At 41.1% G+C, this 15,010-nt stretch overlaps 1 protein-coding gene and 1 long non-coding RNA gene across 4 annotated transcripts in view; one reads left to right on the forward strand and one right to left on the reverse strand.

The window, feature by feature from the left end:
• CACNA2D3 (calcium voltage-gated channel auxiliary subunit alpha2delta 3) overlaps positions 1-15,010 on the reverse strand; it is a 597,478-nt gene that overhangs the window by 315,908 nt on the left and 266,560 nt on the right. For all 3 annotated transcript variants that reach the window (XM_075574868.1, XM_075574867.1, XM_075574869.1), the window contains exons 6-8: positions 5,040-5,171; positions 4,236-4,296; positions 4,001-4,151 (exon numbers count right to left, since the gene is read on the reverse strand). In XM_075574868.1, the coding sequence (XP_075430983.1) occupies positions 4,001-4,151; positions 4,236-4,296; positions 5,040-5,171 (344 nt within the window). The remainder of the gene's footprint in view (positions 1-4,000; positions 4,152-4,235; positions 4,297-5,039; positions 5,172-15,010) is intronic.
• LOC142468364 (uncharacterized) overlaps positions 1-15,010 on the forward strand; it is a 144,252-nt gene that overhangs the window by 30,414 nt on the left and 98,828 nt on the right. The gene's annotated exons all lie outside the window — the stretch shown is intronic.

Here is a 15,010-nt window from a genome sequence, read left to right on the forward strand (position 1 = left end):
CCCTATAGAAGTTAGCTGCAGGTAAAAAGATAGGCCTTACATACAGAAAAACAAAAAGAACGATTCCTGCGCTCCTACCAATTAGGCTAAGATAAAATAATAATCTCATGAAAAAGGGTATTTTGTTAAACCCTTTGGCCAAAGCATTTGTAAGCCTGCATGCCACTTCAATACTGTAGCAGTGTTTCAGTCTGTCTGTAGCAAGTGTCCCTCAAAGGCTGTCATACCCCGGATAGGAAAGGCCACAGCCCAATTACACGAGCTGCCAGGCAGCAGTGCTCGGATTCCTCAGCCGCCCAGGTAAGGAGAAAAAGCTGAACTGGCCCCTGGTTACAGGCCTATTGTTACCTTGTACTTGTGTGTCAGTTGCAACACTGCCCTGTCACAGTATCTTACACGTACATCTTCTCATCTGATCATATTTACAAAGGCGTTTTTTTTTAGTGCGGTTTCAAATTCAAACAGGCTGTTGTAATGCTCTGCGTTGCAGCAATAAACAATCCTCTCCTTTAATCAACTTTTGTGAAATCGGTTTGGCTGAGGGATTCAATTGATTTAACAAATTTCGACTGGGTTAATATTTTGTTCATTTAATGCATGGCTTGTACTCCTACAAAACCATTTCCCAACTTTTACAGTTCTGGTTTCCACGATAATACTCGCAATTTAATGCATGACTTGGACTTCTAGTTCAAAGTGAATTTCAGAAATATGCCTTCTTTGTTGTCCTTGCATCACTGTTCATGCACTGTTGATTTGACCTTATGTGTTAACAAGTGCTGCATTAATCTTTTTCCCAAACCGCTGTGTGACGGGGTGGGAGGGGGGTGGGGGGGAAGTTGGTACTTATAATATATTTACTTTCCTGGATAAGTTTTACAAGACATACATATGTTGAATAAATGCTGAATTTCTGAGAATGGGAATGTATTGTATTTCAAGTGGATACAATTTTCCTGGAACATTACATTTCTTGAGTTAGATACTTCAGGGGTCAGATTTTATCACCTATGAGTCTCTTCTAACGGATATGTCTCAACTGAAGAGGGGCGTTTGTACGCCAACTAAGAGTAATGCGATCAGCACTAGCAAGGCATAATATTACAGTACATTTTATGATTTAAAAAACTACACATGGACGGATGTCTTGAATTCTGGTTTTAATATATTATTTCACATTCAAAAGCATGGCTGACTCAATAGTTTTGTTGAGATGATAACTAGTTTTATTATACATTCCAAAAATAACATCTAATTGTATTGTCCCCACAACTTCAAAGTGCTTTGAGTTTTGAAAGAGCAAAGTACCTTGAGACATTGACGATAAGAGTCGCAAGATGAAGATTACACTGTTTGCACCAATTTTGCACTAACATTTCCTTGATACAACACTCCAATATCTCACATGCAGATTTGATATACTGGTTTACCTAGTAAAGCATTACATATACTACTCTTGGCCATATAATAATAATTAAGTGTAAATAAAATGAAATGCTATGGATACTGTTCTTAACACCACAATACTTGGTTTAAGGTAATGAATGTAAGACTTGATGACTTTAAACATAACATTCTTTGTTATATAAACAGTAGCAAATCAATTTAACACTGCATAATGGCTTTTTGCTCAGCAAAACTTAAGTATGATTAGATAAGATAAATTAAAGATATCTTAGTGGCATTAATTGATGCAGTATTACAATAGGATGTTTTATATTCTACATTACTGTCCATCCTTTTTCCCCTTTTCTTAGCGTCCAACTCTAGGTTGGTATAAGCCGCCCTAACTAATGATCTGCCATGAGTACCACAACAGTCAGGGGTGGAACTATTCACTGGTGGGCCTCGAGGCAATAAAAAACAAGGCCCCTCAAACCTTGGACCCTACCAGTGGTGCCAGCCGTACGTGATGGCATCAGCGATGGGCGGAGCCAACCCTGGCGGTGATAATTGCTGAAGTTGGGCTCTACTTCTGGTGGAGCTTAACTTCTGTGGAAGGACCACCTGGGCTACCGCTTCCGTCACCGCCGCCGGTAAGGCCCCACGTCACAGGACCCGGGTAGGGGGTGTGGGGAGAGGGTGTCCTTTATAAAAGCTACAACACTGTTCCAGCTGCTAAAATAAGTGCCTGAACAGTGTTTAGGTGCATTGAGGATGCGCCCCTAAAGGTGATGGGCCCTGGTACAGCCAAATCGGTGGCACATATGGTAGTTCTGCCACTGGACACACTATACAAACACTTTCTCTAACACGCTATGCAGTAGAAATTCCACGTTTTAATGAAATTCCGATTTTACATTACACTGAGCATGAGAATGTTGTGAACAGTGCAACATGAGAATAGAAAGGCTACAAGAATGTAGATGGGATTAGGGGGGAAATACTGCCATGGAAAGGTAATCCCTCGAGAAACATTGCATGTTATTAGTTAAAATACAATGTTTCACAGGTCTTGGGCCATGTGGCCTTTTCCCGGGTACAACTTTAGGCTGGAAATATGTATCAGTACACAAATCTTGTTCTTCAGCCAATTTAAATATATTTTAATTTGGGATAACGTTCTGAATGTGCAGTAAATGACAGTACTGATAATAATCATAATTAGTCATTATATTTGGCTGTTAAACTATCTTAATTATGCAAATAACTAATTTGTATAACTTAAAGAACATCATCATAAAAATTCTGATTATCAGTTTTGTTAAAGGAGAATATGTAGCAGATATGAAATTCTCAATGTAATTATGTCTTTCGATCATGAAGCTTCTGGTAATTACGCACTTAGTAATTACAGATTAATAAGGGAGATATTTTGACCTAACTAGGCACTTATGGTATCTCTACAATGAATGATTTGTAGTTAAAGGATTCATCTACTTGCATAAAAGACAGTATTTGTTTGTTGGAATACAGTTCAGAACATGGTAACATGTGCCCAAGGCGCTTGGATTGGGTGGCTGCAAATAGCAGAACTATTGTGACATTTTTTCATGGAATGAGCGCAATATATAATAAATTAATCTGTATTTACATGGATTTTACTAAAATACATTGAAGCAAAAAAATGTATTTAAAAAGTCAGTCACCTGTTCGATATATTTTAGTAAGCTCTTTTTTATTTAATATTACGGACGGTTGTTACTGCTAGTGATTGCTCAATCCATTCTTTTTAAGATGAGTGATTTCAGTTATTACGCTAAGTCTTTAGTACAAATAACCAAGAGCATGTGAAGCAAATGCTGTTACTGTGTCATGTCTGACCGCGCGTGTTGTAACGATGAGAGTAGATACAATTTCCGGTTCCATAGACAAAGGACACGCTTGTTTGTTTGTTATTTTTGGTCGCCATCCAAAAGCAATGGAAGAGGGACATTATGAACTGGTGTTAATCGCTAAACCGGTCAGCATTCAGATTAATAGGTATGCACAGGTTTGTCTATTTTATCTTTAAATCGTATAGTACAGCAAAAAAGAAAAGCACGGGTGAGCAATACAAATATCTAAAGCAGGGGTCCCAAACTCAGCCCTCAAGGGCCACCAACAGGCCAGGTTTTATAGATATCCCTGCCTTAGCAGAGGTGGCTCATTCAATGGCTCAGTCATTGACTGGCCAACTCCAGTCTTCAAGGGCCACCAACAGATCAGAGTTTATGGATATCCCAGCTTCAGTACAGGTGGCTCAATCAGTGGCTCAGTCAAAGATTGAGCCACCTGTGCTGAAGAAGGGATATCCTAAACGCCGGCCTGCTGGTGGCCCTTGAGGACTGAGTTTGAGACCCCTGAGCTAAAGCATTGGTTTTTCAATGGGCCACTGAAAGAGGGTTTCCAAAGGTACAACACATCTCTTAAATAGAAATGGAATGAGGGTAGAAATGAGTGCATCTGAAGCGCAGACACTCTCTGGCGCCTACAACAGGTGTTTGTGCAGATCCAGTTAAAAGGTTACAAAGGAAAAAGATTTGAAAGAACAAAGGGAAAAAAAACAAAGGCAACTTACAGCAATTATGTTGAAGAAGTCATCATCTCCAAGCGTGTCCAAAATAGAGGATACAGTTTGTTTTGCAATTGTCAAACGAAGGCCTTTCATACTACCACTGACGTCAACTAAAATGACTACATCTTTCGGAGAGGTGGCTGCTTGAATGTACCTAGATCAAAGAGCAATATATCAATTGTTCTTTTACATTCCTTTTTGAGAGATAAACACATCAATTGTTGACTAGGTTACCTACCATTTTCGGTTTCTGCAGTCAAATGCAATAACTCCGTTCTCATCTGGTTCCCATTTAATACCTACAAAAAAAGAACGGAGTATTACAAACCAAAGAGAATATCTGAAGTCAGACAAAGCCGTTTCATTGTTACTTGTCTCTTTAAAGACACTGTGAGTAAAATATAAACAAACATCCCCACAAGGTTCAAAGAAACAAGGCAATCCAACCAGTTTCAATAGGAGTTTTCTATTTGGAAAAAAACAACAACTACTGTACTGTGAATTTGTCCCACTTTTTAAAGCAGCCAAACAAGCTGCCGTTATTAAAATATCCCCTTTAGTATGAGCATCAATACAATCCACACAATGATAAGTAATTAGCTAAGTTGCCAATCGATCCGTTCTCCTTTGATTGATCGGCGAAGATTTGGTAAGGGGGTTCACTAAATGACTGCAGAGGAGTATTCTGCAGTCAGTGGAACGCATTTGCATAGTAATATGACAAAGTTCTGTGGGGAAAATCATGTGACCATGCAGCCACTAGATACAATTGGTGCACTGCTAGAGAGGGGGTAGGGCTCAAAAAGGGGTGTGTCAGAGTTTGTTTCAGAAGAGAAAGGGGATGTGACATTGTAAATGGTTGAAATAGAAACAAAAAATGCTTGTTACATTATAATACATTAAAAATGTAATTCAGAGTTGTTTAAAAAAAAAATCTACATGTTCAGAAGTGATTTATTAAACAAAACACACATGTAGGATATTGCTTGGTCTGCAGCTTTAAAGAAAACACATCACTTTACAGTACTTTATGAATCCTTACCTGGATACTGTCGAAAAAAACCTTTTGCACTTCCAAAATACTGCCATATGAGGGAAGGATCGCGGTCAAAGTTGTCAACGAACACCTTGTTCAGGGATTCAGACCAATATATTCCATTTACTATTTCTGAATCTGAAAAATAAAAGGAATTCATTGATTAATTATCAGTACTGTACTTATATGATGCTCCTGAACTATTTTAAATGGCAATAAAGCCACACATTGTTTTAATCACACGGTATGAAAGAAACATAGAATTTGAATGCAGATAAGAATCACTTGGCCTACAGTCTTTTCATTTTTAAATCTGCTGTAAGACCTCAGACCCGACTCAATCCTTGGTTTTCTCTAGAATTTAGGAAAGTCTATACCAAGCATTTTGTAATTCCCTTCCATCATATCCCCCCTCTCCACCCACTCGTGTAAGCTGCACATATTTAGAATGTCCTCTTATGTTCAGTTTTATGCTGTAGACCAGGAGTGGCTAACTCCAGTCTTCAAGGCCACCAATGACTGAGTCACTGATTGAGCCACCTGTGCTGAAGGAGGGATATCCTTAAAACCTGACCTGTTGGTGGCCCTTGAGGACTGGAGTTGACCACCCCTGCTGTAGACCATGCACCATTTTAGTAGCCGTTCTTTGCACAATCTCCAGTTTCTGTATGACTTTCCAGAGATAGGGTCTCCAGAACTGAGCACGGTACTCTTGGCAAGGTTTTCCCAGTGATGTATAAAGTGGCATCACTACCTCTTCTCTTTGTGCTGCTAATACCATACTTTCCCTATACATGTCTGCCTGAAAAAAAAGCTTTTTCCTTGCGCTTTTACTAACCCACCTTCACACAAAAGTCTGATGCTTTTAGTATTGTCTCTTTTACTTTTTCTCATTGCTCCTGCACTCCACTCAAATAACTGCACCCTGCCAAATAATCCATGAAATACTTCCCATCTCTGAAAGGTTAGGCTTTCAAAAATGTACCTTAGTTATTGTGGGGTGGGAAATACAGCCTCTGTCTTTGTACTAAACCATACTGATTAATGATCACTGCTGGAACCAAAGTTCTCACCCATCACATCTGATACTCTGTCCCCATTTGTAAGTACAGCTGATCCCCGTTGTGACGTGGTGCTCGGGGTCCACATAATGAGACTGCGTTATAACCAGGATCACGAAATGGCAGCCGCAGCGCACATCTCCAAGGTTTTTTTTTTTAATAACATTCAATGCTTTATTGCTAACGGACACACACACACACACAAATAATTTTAGCATACGATGCAGGAATCGAAACCATGACCCTTCATACACTAGTACCGATTCTTCACCTGCTACACCATAGGATTGGTGTGATGTCATTGAGTCTATTATCAAACGTAACTTATACTGCACAGTACTGAAAGCAGTAAGTGCCAGGTAAGTCCTCGAACGTCGGCCATTTCGCAAAAAAAAAAAAGCTTGTAGATGTTTTGAAATCGGGAGCCACGCTCAGGCCGCGTTATAAGCGATCCGCAATGTAGCGAATCGCGCTATAACGGGGTTGAGCTGTATTAGGTCTCGTATTGCTCCCTTGTGAGTGGGCTTCATCGCCAAATTGCTTGAGAGATGCCCCCAGAATCCAGAATATCCCTTCTACTGGTTGAACGTGCAAAAGACACACACCAGTTCAGGTATGGTAAAGTTAGGTTAACGTTTCATTTCAGCTCCAGGGACCCCCTGCTTCCTAGAGGTACTTACCTCCATAGTGGGTGCCAGTAGCCGCTTCGGGGATCACTATATGGCCACTTTTCAAAGCTCCCTGTGGGTCAATAGGAAGCCGTGATATCATCAGGTGCACCTTCCTGTTGTTGGCCCGTGTGACCAGGGGGCTTTAAACTGCAGGAGATACCGGCACCCACTTCAGAGGTAAGTATCTCTGGAAACAGTGGGTCCCTGGTGCTGAAATTAATGGGGTTCCACTCTAGAGACCCCCTGCTTCACACCTGCATTTAAATATATATATATATATATAAAATGCTTCAATTGCTCTTTTAAGCGGCATTACCTCCTCTTCCGGGATCCCATTTTCCTGACTGTGTGCTTACGGCTTCCTTTCAATTCCAGAAACCACCACCTCCTTCCCCATTGTGGGATGCCTCTGTGACCTACAACCCTGACCCTCCTAGAGCCCACAGTAGTCCAGACTGTCCTCTTCATGGGAGAGAACAATGGCTTCTTAGGTGGTGCCAGAGTGAGGCAGGAGGATACAGACATCCTATTGTACCTGTGATGTAATAGGCCCTATTATAGTCAATTGTCTGACAACTTTAAATATACAGTGTATATTACATTATGAGTATTTATTTACTCACTTTGGGTTATATTTACAATGCAGCGCTATGCCATAATATACCTTCTCACAACGAGAGCCTTACAACCGATTCAAGTATATTCCATACATCCCAGCATGGAATCTGTCATCGGGTAAATGCTAGGGTATACAGAATTCCTGTGATAAAACACAGAAGTATAAAGGTATATTTTGCCTAATAATAGCATTCAATATGGAAGCACAAGAATAAATATTCATGTGTTTTCTGCAATTCCCTAACTCATACTTGTATGCTTATTCTAAACACTTGCATATTGTGAATACTCAAAGGGGAATCTGATTTATCCAGATGGACTATAAACGTACAGTATTGCAAATCCATCAAATACTGAAACACTGTTTACTCCTCCAGGTCTAGTTTAACTATTCAGTTTATCTTTCTGATTATGTTAGCCTGAGAGCAAATTAAATGTATAATTAAAAGACTGTTTATACAATTTGTATGTTCATGGCAATAGGCTGTGGACTGTTGTAATTCAATATGCTATTAATATTAATTTATATGTATAACAAAATGTCATGCAGATACAAACTCTGTAGCAATTAAAAGGATGAACATACTATCATAAGTGTTCATAAACATACAGTACTTGTTCATTACAAGTTCAATTACTATAAAGTAGGTGTCCATATTGAAAAATATAAATTGGCTTAGCATTTACCTTTTTCTCATATATGGGCAGTGGATAGTATTTGGAGTATTTAGGAAATGCCAATGAGTGTAAAAGGGGTCAGATAAAGAAGTAGGTGTTAGCTTTACCTTGTTAGGCCACCTTGTGGGCTGTGTGTTTGACAACCCTGCTCTATGGCATACAAGGAGTTAAACCCCCAAGTAACACCCACGAGTGGCCTAACCTCTATCCCTAGGGCACCTACCCCCATAACCCCGCCCTAGAGTAAGGGGCAATAACCCTATTAGCCAAATGTCACTTATAGGGCTTTTGCCCATTGAAATGGATTAAAATAACAACAGAACCAATAAATACATGGAAAAAAAAAACCTGTAGGGGGAGGGTTGTTTTGTTGGTGGGTGTGAGGGTAAAGGGGGTGGAATATGGGGCTAGGTTCAAGGGGGAGGGAGGGAGGTTAGGCATAATACATGCCTTCATGGACACTAAAGTTAATACACAAGTCATGGCTAAATTATTTGGCCTCGTCCAGGGTATTGGCTTTGGCTTCTGATATTGCTAAGGCAATAAAGGAAGCCAAAGTGGACCATTCAGAACCCTGGACAAGGCCAACATATTTTCTGCTACCTGGTGCTAAAGCAGCAGTCCAAGCTGACAGTGCGAGGTGATCAAAACCCACCAGAACGCATTTATCCTTAATTATTGGCTGTATTTGATTACCTTGCTACAAATTGGGAAATCTTTTACAATACCTATCGGATTTCCAATGACCTGATCTAGCTTTATTTGATATATTTTTAGCATTATGTGTACTTCAAGATGACGAAATCCACCACATCAAACTGTTAATAGCGACACGTACGGATCCAGTTAAGCCAAGAACATAGAAATTGGTTTCTAACAAAAGTGAGCAATTGCTAATCTATATACCACTTGCAAAGTCAGTAAAAATAAAATTGGATGGACATTAGTAAAAGATCAATAGCAGGGGTTTTGTTTTTTTCTTCTTGGAAGTAATTCAGAGGCATCATTTATATCATTTATAGTATATACAGCTCCTAACAAATATTGCAAACAACATACAATAAATGACACATTACACATTTTTTGAGGAAAAAAAATATGAATTGCATTATATATATTTTTCCCTCAAAACATCAAAGTATATTTCTGGTAACATTGATTATTTTTAACTTTCCGCGTATACATTTTAGTACATTAAAGTTCTAGCAGCCACACTGGTCCTACATAGGATAGATTCAGTGTAGACAGCGATACCTTTTCAGTGGACCAACATGGGCGTTCTGTATACATTGTATTATAGTTATACAGTAGCATATAACTATATAGCATGTACCTAAAACTGAAGGCGTGGATCAGTGAGTAAAAGCACTATACACACATGGGACATGCGTCTCCACTGTGATGCTGTGAAGAAAGCCATTCCCCCCTTTCCCTACTCATGAGATGCCGCGTAGCTGGATATTGCTTCTTCCTACTGGAGAAGCCCCCCTATCATGCAGAAACGGTAAACCGATGGAATTCCAAACTCTTGCTTGAGCTGATGGCAAATTATGGGTCTGTTGCAGGTCATTCGGCTTTCTGTGACCAAAATCCAGCGTGACACATTTTCGGTACAGTTCTGTCATTTTTTTGATACTCTATAATTAAGTTAGTGATGTGCGCGAAACAAGGGTTCTGCATGCAGTCGCCAAGAGGTGAAGCACAATGTTGGTGGTGCTATCAGAAGCTATAATACCGCAGGTAAGCACAAGGGTTAGGAAGTCTTGTGGAAACCCTGAATTACCCAATTTGGGGGAGGGGGGCTGTCAGATTCTTGAAATCCCAAACCCTCCAATCCTTAGTTTAAAAAAAAAAAAAAAAAAATGTATTTGTGAAATATTTAATGCACACGTTGACACATTAAGTATAGTGCTGTACCTGTAAACGGATTCCTTTACGTACACTGAAGTTAAATAAGAAAAATCGCTCCCTACTCCTGTCATTTATATATATTTATATACTGTATACCTGCCTGCAGCAATGCATCATTGTGTTCCTGGTAAAATGGATTCGGATTATCAGTGAAATTCAATATAAGTAACATGTCACCCACTACATCGACAGGAACATAAAACATATTTACCAAGAATAGTGTGAATGTTTGTAACAATTTAGTAGCCGTCATCCTGAGTATCGGTCAGTATAAGACCCATGGCTGAATGATTAGCAAAGGCATGGAGGTCATAAATCGAAAGGATGTAATAGGGGATTAGATCAAATGAAGGATCGGAAAAGTAGAAAAACATGTTTTTTTTATTTGGCAGTGTATATAGCCCACGTATAGCACAGTAAATATGTCATGTTATATTGAATATTATTATTATTATTTATTTTTTACTTATTTCAGCAGGATAGTTTGGCTTCCTAAGGGCAATGGAGTAAAATTGGAGCAAACAAATAACTACATCTACAGTACAGGAAACAAAAGAAAACAGCGCACAACGCCAAATAGTGAAGCAAAATCAACAATATATTATAGAATTAAAAAGGGGGTAATATATCTGCGTACATGAAAAAAGTTGGTAAAAGGCATGTAGTGTGTATCACACTGTTTACCACTCGGCAGCTGTTAACTGTAGAATCGGGTGCTTGCTTTTGTTTTTACTGTATCTACAGTACAGTACTTCTACATTTGCAGCACTGTTTTTGCTGTCTGGAGGCATTGACCTACTGCTGGTCCATTAGAGGGATTCACAACCTGCAAGTAAAGTTGTAACACATTTTGGGCAATTGCATCAAAGAAGTAGCTCATTTGGTAATGTCATTAGATTGCACGATGATTACATTGTACGCACTTCGGGGCACAGACTCCTTTCTCCCAATGTTACATTGATGTCTTGATCAAACCCTTGCGACCCGGGGAATTAAACCTGCAGAGCTGCCACCAGCACCCCCTACGGAGGTAAGTATCTCTGGAAGCAGGGGGTCTCTGGAGCTGAACCGCGCTAATTTCAGCTCTGAGGACCCTCTGCTTCCAGAGATACTTACCTCCTTAAGATACTTACCTCCTTAAGATACTTACCTCCTTAAGATACCTACCTCCTTAAGATACTTACCTCCTTAAGATACTTAGCCCTTACTGGTAGGGGGTGGCCATAGCAGCTCCGCAGGTTTAAAGACCCTGGTCACGCAGTACAATAGGAAGTCGCCAGGGATGACGCCCCAGCGTTCTTTTGGCCCGCAAGACATACTATAAGTCACCACTATTTTCGCTACACACAGCCCAGCCAGAACCTCTACTGGCACCCCCTAAAGACAATCTCGGGAGGCAGAGGGTCCCTGGAGCTGAAATGAATGCAGTTGAGCTCCGGAGACCCCCTGCTTTAAACCTATATTTTTTTTAAAGAAGGAAAGCACGAATGCTGCTTTAAACATAAGTCGTTATTTTTTACAGTAGAAAAATCTACACTGCACACATCAATGGCAAAGTGATGCTGGTTGTGGAAAAGGCTTTGCACTCTGTGGAAAAGAAAACCGAGCATGTGTGGGGTAGCGCTGAGACTAACAGAGGAAGCTAAAAGATCAAGACCCTATTCAATACTAATCCCCCAAGTGAAAGGAAAAGTCTACTGTAAATATAGCAGGTTCTTGCAGGACACCGAATGTAATGTACTAATATGTCTGATGACAGCAGAGATGCTAAAGAAAGCCTCCAAAATGAGCTTGAATTGACTGGCATCAATCATCAGCAAGAACACCTGAACATGGTAAACATCTGGCAGTAACATGAAAACACAGTGTGATTGAAACAATGGGAAACAATACAGTTAAAACGAGTGGTAAAAACACAAAAATGAGATCAAGCATGCTGCCAAAGTCCTTATCCATGGTAATCTCGCATGGGGCGGCCAGCACAGTGGTAATCTGCAGTAACAATAAGGTGCAGACCAAATCACCCATCGTGGAGCTAAAAGAGTGACAGACAAATACAGTATGGACAGGGATACTACTTGTCATGATAATATCACGAGATATTAAGTATTTTAATCAATCTGCTGCTTCTGGGGTTGATGTGGCTACCATTTGACTTACAAATAAATGTTTTTTTATGGCCTGTCAGACCAGAGATAAGAGCATTTGTTTTGCCAGAGATGGAATTAAATGGTGGCTCTCCTGACACTAAAATACACAAGGTACTTTTAAAGGCATTCTCTGGAGGGTTCTGCAAGGTTCAGGGGGCGTGGCTAAGAAGGTATTCCACAACAGAGTGAATCTATTAAAAATGAGGATATCCTTGGATGTCACCTATTCTGTAGAATAACACATAGATATTCATAACAGGTGCAATAAGACGAATGCAATAAGGACAACCCCAACATGTTTCGAACGTGGCAAAGGACAGATACCTGTTTCTCGCTCAAATGTAGGGGCATGCCTATCAAAATTAGTATTCCAGCAAACAGTCAGCAAACTTGCCTGAATCTATTGATACACTGGCGACACACTTTATTCGAGCTCGGCTAGTCCCACAAATTCGGGTATACTCGGGTGTATTGAGGTTTGTGACTGTTTTCTGCCCGAGTGCATTGCGTTATTTTCCAGGCAGGGATTGAAGCATTTTATTCCCGCTGGCTGCAATACTGCACAGTATATATATATATACTGCATTACAATTCATGAATTTATGCCATCTGGTAGACACGCGAAGCATTGCAGCCTATTAAATCCTAATCATTATCATTTAACAGATCAGCCGCCCGTCAGCCAGGCATGAACCATGGCTGGGAAGGCAAACGCAACGGGGCTTGTCAGAGGTGAGGAGCGGCGCATTCCAGGTATCTGCCAGGTAAATACTGGGTATTTGCTCGAATAAAGTGTGTCGCAGCAGTATGGCTCACAACTGGCTTCAAACACTTTTAACACCATACCTTAGCTACAGTACATATCTGTAATTTTTTGTCTACTCTTTTTTAGCCATAGATTCCTTTGTATATCAGTATTGCAGACCTGAAGAAGAGAGGAGAACTCTCGAAAGCTTGTCCTATGACATAAATTGTTAGTCCAAATAAAAAAGGTATCACCTAATACTGAAGAACTCATTTATTCTGCACTATCGCAACTGGACTAACACGGCTATTTCCGTATATATCTATATATATAGATATATACAGTGTTCGACAAACCTATACATCTGCACGCCCCGGGCCAGTGGATTTAACATCGTGGCGAGCTCCTATTGGCCCAAGCAGCACACGTGTGGTACTAGGTGGTGAGTAGATTTTTTGTTTGGCGAGTAGATTTTTTGGTGATTTGTCGACCACTAATAGATATATATATATATAATGTGTACGTGCATATGTATGTGTGTGTATATAAGATGTGTGTGTGTGTGTGTGTGTGTGTGTGTGTACGTGCGTATGTATGTGTGTGTATATAAGATGTGTGTGTGTGTACGTGTGTGTATGTATGTGTGTGTATATAAGATGTGTGTGTGTGTACGTGCGTGTATGTATGTGTGTGTATATAAGATGTGTGTGTGTGTGTGTGTGTGTGTGTGTGTGTACGTGCGTATGTATGTGTGTGTATATAAGATGTGTGTGTGTGTACGTGCGTGTATGTATGTGTGTGTATATAAGATGTGTGTGTGTGTGTGTGTGTGTGTACGTGCGTATGTATGTGTGTGTATATAAGATGTGTGTGTCTCTTGTAGGAGACAGCTCACAGAGACTGCAGTGCTGCGCCTGTCAGCTATAGCAGGGGTTGCTGGGATTTGTGGTCACTGGGGCCGTCCCTTCTGATTGCCTGTGGATGCCAATCATCCACACCCGGATTACAACTCCCAGCAGGCAGACAACATCCCTTCCGGTTATGCGCAGTCACTCACTTCCGGTTATGCGCAGTCACTCACTTCCGGTTATGCGCTGTCACTCACTTCCGGTTATGCGCAGTCACTCACTTCCGGTTATGCGCAGTCACTCACTTCTGGTTATGCGCAGTCACTCACTTCCGGTTATGTGCTGTCACTCACTTCCGGTTATGCGCAGTCACTCACTTCCGGTTATGCGCAGTCACTCACTTCCGGTTATGCGCAGTCACCCACTTCCGGTTATGCGCAGTCACTCACTTCCGGTTATGCGCAGTCACTCACTTCCGGTTATGCGCAGTCACTCACTTCCGGTTATGCGCAGTCACTCACTTCCGGTTATGCGCAGTCACTCACTTCCGGTTATGAGCAGTCACTCACTTCCGGTTATGCGCAGTCACTCACTTCCGGTTATGTGCAGTCACTCACTTCCGGTTATGCGCAGTCACTCACTTCCGGTTATGCGCAGTCACTCACTTCCGGTTATGCGCAGTCACTCACTTCCGGTTATGAGCAGTCACTCACTTCCGGTTATGCGCAGTCACTCACTTCCGGTTATGTGCAGTCACTCACTTCCGGTTATGCGCAGTCACTCACTTCCGGTTATGCGCAGTCACTCACTTCCGGTTATGCGCTGTCACTCACTTCCGGTTATGCGCAGTCACTCACTTCCGGTTATGCGCAGTCACTCACTTCCGGTTATGCGCAGTCACTCACTTCCGGTTATGCGCAGTCACTCACTTCCGGTTATGCGCAGTCACTCACTTCCGGTTATGCGCAGTCACTCACTTCCGGTTATGCGCAGTCACTCACTTCTGGTTATGCGCAGTCACTCACTTCCGGTTATGCGCAGTCACTCACTTCCGGTTATGCGCTCACTTCCGGTTATGCGCAGTCACTCACTTCCGGTTATGCGCAGTCACTCACTTCCGGTTATGCGCAGTCACTCACTTCCAGTTATGCGCAGTCACTCACTTCCAGTTATGCGCAGTCACTCACTTCCGGTTATGCGCAGTCACTTACTTCCGTTTATATTTCCGTGACAATTTTCACCTTTTTTTTCCCGATGAGATTTTTGTGGATGGCAGTGCCACGAAAGAAGTTTCA

This window comes from Ascaphus truei, chromosome 17 (assembly GCF_040206685.1).
Source record: "Ascaphus truei isolate aAscTru1 chromosome 17, aAscTru1.hap1, whole genome shotgun sequence".
NCBI lineage: Eukaryota > Metazoa > Chordata > Amphibia > Anura > Ascaphidae > Ascaphus > Ascaphus truei.